The sequence below is a fragment of the Calidris pugnax genome, unplaced genomic scaffold (genome assembly GCF_001431845.1).
Source record: "Calidris pugnax isolate Ruff unplaced genomic scaffold, ASM143184v1 scaffold61, whole genome shotgun sequence".
Lineage (NCBI taxonomy): Eukaryota > Metazoa > Chordata > Aves > Charadriiformes > Scolopacidae > Calidris > Calidris pugnax.
The window spans coordinates 3,764,721-3,769,206 of NW_015090945.1; the positions used below are offsets into that span (position 1 = coordinate 3,764,721).

A 4,486-nucleotide genomic window follows, 5' to 3' on the forward strand; every position below is an offset into this window, starting at 1 on the left:
GCCCCGCTCCGTCCCGCAGCTCCTCCCGAGAAACCCGAGGGGATTCCGGCGGGGAATGGTTTGGGGGGGGGTTTAGCGCAGAAGCAGCCCAGGCTGTGAGAGGCAGAGCGGTGCCCGGCTGCGCGGGTCCTGCCCACATTCACATCATAAAACCTGAGGATTTGGTGCAGGTGAAAGGGCGGGGGATAAAGCAGGGTACGGAGTGGCTTTGTAGCATCCCCGTCACATCTCTCACGTCCTTTTTGAGCCCTACACGGGTTTCCGTGCTCTGCCCGAGCACAGAGACCTGGGACCCCTCTCCCTGCCCATCGGGGGCTTACCGAAGGGGGTAAATTCGGGCTGACATATCAGGGAGCGAATCCCTGGAGCTGGGTGAGGCACAGAGTGCCCGGGATGGTTTCATCCCGTCCTCCTGAATCCTGCCCTGCATCCCCACGGGAGGAGGTGCTTGGGGAATGGTTTGGGGGGGGGTTTAGCGCAGAAGCAGCCCAGGCTGTGAGAGGCAGAGCGGTGCCCGGCTGCGCGGGTCCTGCCCACATTCAGGGCATAAAACCTGAGGATTTGGTGCAGGTGAAAGGGCGGGGGATAAAGCAGAGTATGGAGTGGCTTTGCAGCATCCCCGTCACATCCCTGACGTTCTTTTTGAGCCCTACACGGGTTTCCGTGCCCTGCCCGAGCCCAGAGAGCTCATCCCGGGACCCCTCTCCCTCCCCATCGGGGGCTTACCGAAGGGGGTAAATTCGGGCTGACATATCAGGGAGCGAATCCCTGGAGCTGGGTGAGGCACAGAGTGCCCGGGATGGTTTCATCCCGTCCTCCTGAATCCTGCCCTGCATCCCCACGGGAGGAGGTGCTTACCCTTCTTGTCTCTGGCGACGCTCTGCTTTGGGCTGGGTGTGCGTTTCATAGGAGCTTTTCTCTGGAAAAGATTTAATCGATCCTTCTTGGGAAGTATTCTGGGGGGACTGGGGAGTGAGGGTGTTTCCCAGCCCTCCAGCCTGGGGCGGACTGACCTTGGTGACAATGTCCCATCACTGCTGTGCTGGTTGGGCAGGGGACACGGTGATGGACACCAGCACAGCCCCACACAAAGAGCAAGCACAATCTGCTCCTTAGATGTGTCTCAAGCAGTCACTCTTTCTTTTCATTTATTGTCTCCCTTTCTCTCTTCTGCCAAATATTGTCTGGAAACCTCCCTCAGTGCAGGTTTGGGTTTGCTGGCGTGGGCTGGCCAGAGGATGCCCCCGACTCCTCTTTTGCCTGGTGTGAGGAAATTCCTGACTGGCTGTTTGTCGGGTCTGGCACTTGGAGACTGGCATTCTCAAAAGCCAGAGGTTTTGAAAAAGCTGCACCATAAAGCTCCCCTCAGGCAAAACCTCATCCACAAGATGAAGTTTTCCTCTGGGCAGGCAGTTCTCCCAGTCTCTTACGACAGATGTGTGCCCACAAAATGAGGTGCTTTATGCAGGTGCCAGTAAATTGTCAGGGTGTAAAATAAAAAGGAGCACTTCTTTAGCTGCTGGTTAACTGCTGGTTGTGCTAGTGCTCTGGCTGAAACATCCAAGAGACTGGCAATTGCCTCAACATACATTTTTGGAAGGGGTGTAAATCAATGGGGAGGCCAGCGTGGGGGTGTTATGGGGAGCGTGGCTCCGAGGGGACACTGGAGCATCACCGGGAGCTCTGCTCGCTCCTCGGGCACTGCCAGGGTCCTGCTGGCTGTTTCTTAAGAGGATGGAGAGTCTGTCCATCGAGTGTACGTGGAACTTTTTCTTTAGTCAAAGTGACAAATAGATGGTGTGATCTGTACTTTGACCCCAATCCTGTATGTAGATCCCCGTCAGTCCCTGTGCCATGACCGAGCCCAGGACTGTGGCACTCGCCATGGAGATGTTACTTCATGTACATGTGTGTGCAGATGGCTTAAATATTCAATCCCTGTCTGTAACTTTCACCTGCTTTTTAAAATATTATGAATCATGTGCACTTTGTTTTCAAAATACTTCTTTTAGTGATTTAGCAATGATTTTTTCTGAAAAGATTACCTGCAGACAGATCAAAGGGAAGCCTTCAGAAGAGCACATTCAGCAGATGTAGTTGCCTGGTTTTTAAAGAAAGAACAGACACCAACCAGTTGAAATATCAAAAGAGAGAAATTTAGACTGATTTTATAAATATCATCTTCATAACCCATTTTAATCAAGAACTCGTGAGAGGAGTCTTGAAGGAGTGTTAGAGAAGTCTTGCCCCAGTCTGAATGACTGGTGCCAGTTTGCCCACTGTGGGAGGCTGGAACAGAGCTCTCCCTCTGAGCTGCACTGGGGATGTGGGGAAGCCTTTGGGGAGAGAATAAAACCCAGATATTGCTGCAGAGTCCCTCAGATGTTAACTGCCCCACTTCTTTTTAGTGCCTTGGCAATGTATAGGGCTGTCTGTGGCACTAGGAGATGAATTAGCTGTACTGTGTAAATAATTTGACTAAGTAAAATTACAAGTAAGTGACTTCTGGAAAGATGTGTTCTAATGCAGGGCATAAGGGCAAGTGTGTGCAGTTCTCTCTTTCACCCTGCTTTCAAAAATAACTTTTAAAAACGTAAAAGAAGGTGCTGTAAATTGCCTAGCTAACAGCTGGAAGGCACCAGTGACTGTGGCTGTTGAGGATGAACATACCCCCTGGTTCTGTTCAGTCTGTTTTCTGAGGAGAGTTTCTCTAAACAAGTTTAATTTTAAAGATCCAGTTGTCTCCTGACCTGGTCAAATGTATCATTGGAAAAGCAGCTATTTTGGCGCTACGTATGAACCTCCGGGGGCATACACTGTTCCTGGGTAGCGACAGGATTGCAAAGCACATGATTTTTTGTCAGGGTTCCCTTCTGGAAAGCCCAAGCCCTTCTGAGAAGGTTCCTCTGCAGCTGCTGCTCACCAGCTTGAGAGGATCCTGTGCTCAGGACTGGGGGTTTGACTTCGGGCTGTTTGCAAACTTACACTGCCACGAGTGACTGAGTGTCGTTGGATAAAATCACTTGAAAAGTTATACCTTTTTAATTTTATTTTGGAGTAAAACACTTAGCTGAGATTCTGAGTTCAGTTTCTTGTGCACCCAGACCTCCCGTTGGTACTGGGCTCTGGGAAGCTGTGATTTGCCATTGTGTTCAAGCAAGACCGAGGGACCTAATTTTGTCACTGCACCAGAACACCCATTTGTTGAATTACTGTTGTTACTATTTCTGCACAAATCATTTGTCCTGTCATTGGGGTGCGTGCTGGAAAAAACACAGACTGACCAATACTCTGTTTTTTAATGCAGAATTATATCTTATAGTCACTCAAATGTAATGTATATGTCTTTTTTTTAATTATTTTTTTTGGTCAGAATTGAAGGTAATTTTCCCAACTTAGGTTAGGAAATTAAAAAAGAAATATTTATGGGAAACTATTAAGATAGGAGTTGTGGAAGTGTGAGAAGCCCACAGGAAATTTTTATAATCAAGCTGTTGAAAAGCTTATTCCTTCAATAGAAAGCAGTAATGATTTTATTTTCCTCTCTCGCCGTACGGGAAGATGCCAATAAAGATCTTATCAGACCAACATGTCAAATAAAGGGATCCCGCTGGGAAGGGAGGGTTTCCTCCAGCAGCAGCAGTGGGGTGTCCCCTCCAGCCCTTCCCGTCCCTGCCCGTGCCTCGGCCGGGGCTCCCCGGGGCGGGAGGAAGGGATCTTTCAGCCGGGACAAATGGTGAAAATCCTGCTTCTGCTTCAGTGACCCGCAGCAGACAGGAGGGGATGGGGGACAGGGGGTTCTCTCCATGCATCTTTCTCTTGCTTTTCTGACTTTATGACAATTTCATTGCTTTTCAGGGTCTTGAGAGTTCATTTGGTTGTAGCGTTGTGCATTTAGAATTGTTTTTCCAAAATTATAATCAATTCTATTTTATGATTTGTGTGATTGTATTGTATGATGTTGTCTATTGTATGATATGTGTCTTCTAGTGGTGGCACTTTAGTACATTTTACATATACATACATATGCATATACAAAAAGGCATTTATTGAACTTTTTTTTATTTTATTTTCTCCTCTCTTTTCCTCTCCTTCATTGCCCATTATTTATTTTGAGAAAATGTGGTTGGTGAGTAATACCCATGGCAAACTGTCCCTAAAATAATACTCCATTTCTTTCTTTTCTTTCATTTCCTCTTTCCTTTTTTTTAATTTTTTAAGAGAGCTGGTCTTTTAAAGCCGGCAGAGGGTCACCCTGGGAAGTGACAGCAATTTCCATGGAGCCACTGTGCCAGGGAATAAATTGAATATTTGCAATTCTGTAGAACCGGAGTCTCTCAGAGGAATAAGTTTCAGGTCTTAAATCTTGGAAATATATTGTGAGGTGCTAATGGTTATTTTCTCTTTGCTTTGGATGTGCATTAATAATGCGTGTGTCTCATGACACCCATTCTGATGAAGGATTTAGGTGTGTTACTAAATTAAT

General features: G+C 47.4%; 1 protein-coding gene across 1 annotated transcript in view; it reads right to left on the reverse strand.

Annotated features, from left to right (window-relative positions):
* Window positions 1-911, reverse strand: part of LOC106893727 (interleukin-7-like) — a 12,112-nt gene extending 11,201 nt beyond the window's left edge. The window contains exon 1 of the mRNA XM_014951913.1: window positions 859-911. Coding sequence (XP_014807399.1) covers window positions 859-907 — 49 coding nt within the window. The 5' untranslated portion in view covers window positions 908-911. The remainder of the gene's footprint in view (window positions 1-858) is intronic.
* Between the last annotated feature and the right edge of the window lie 3,575 nt (window positions 912-4,486).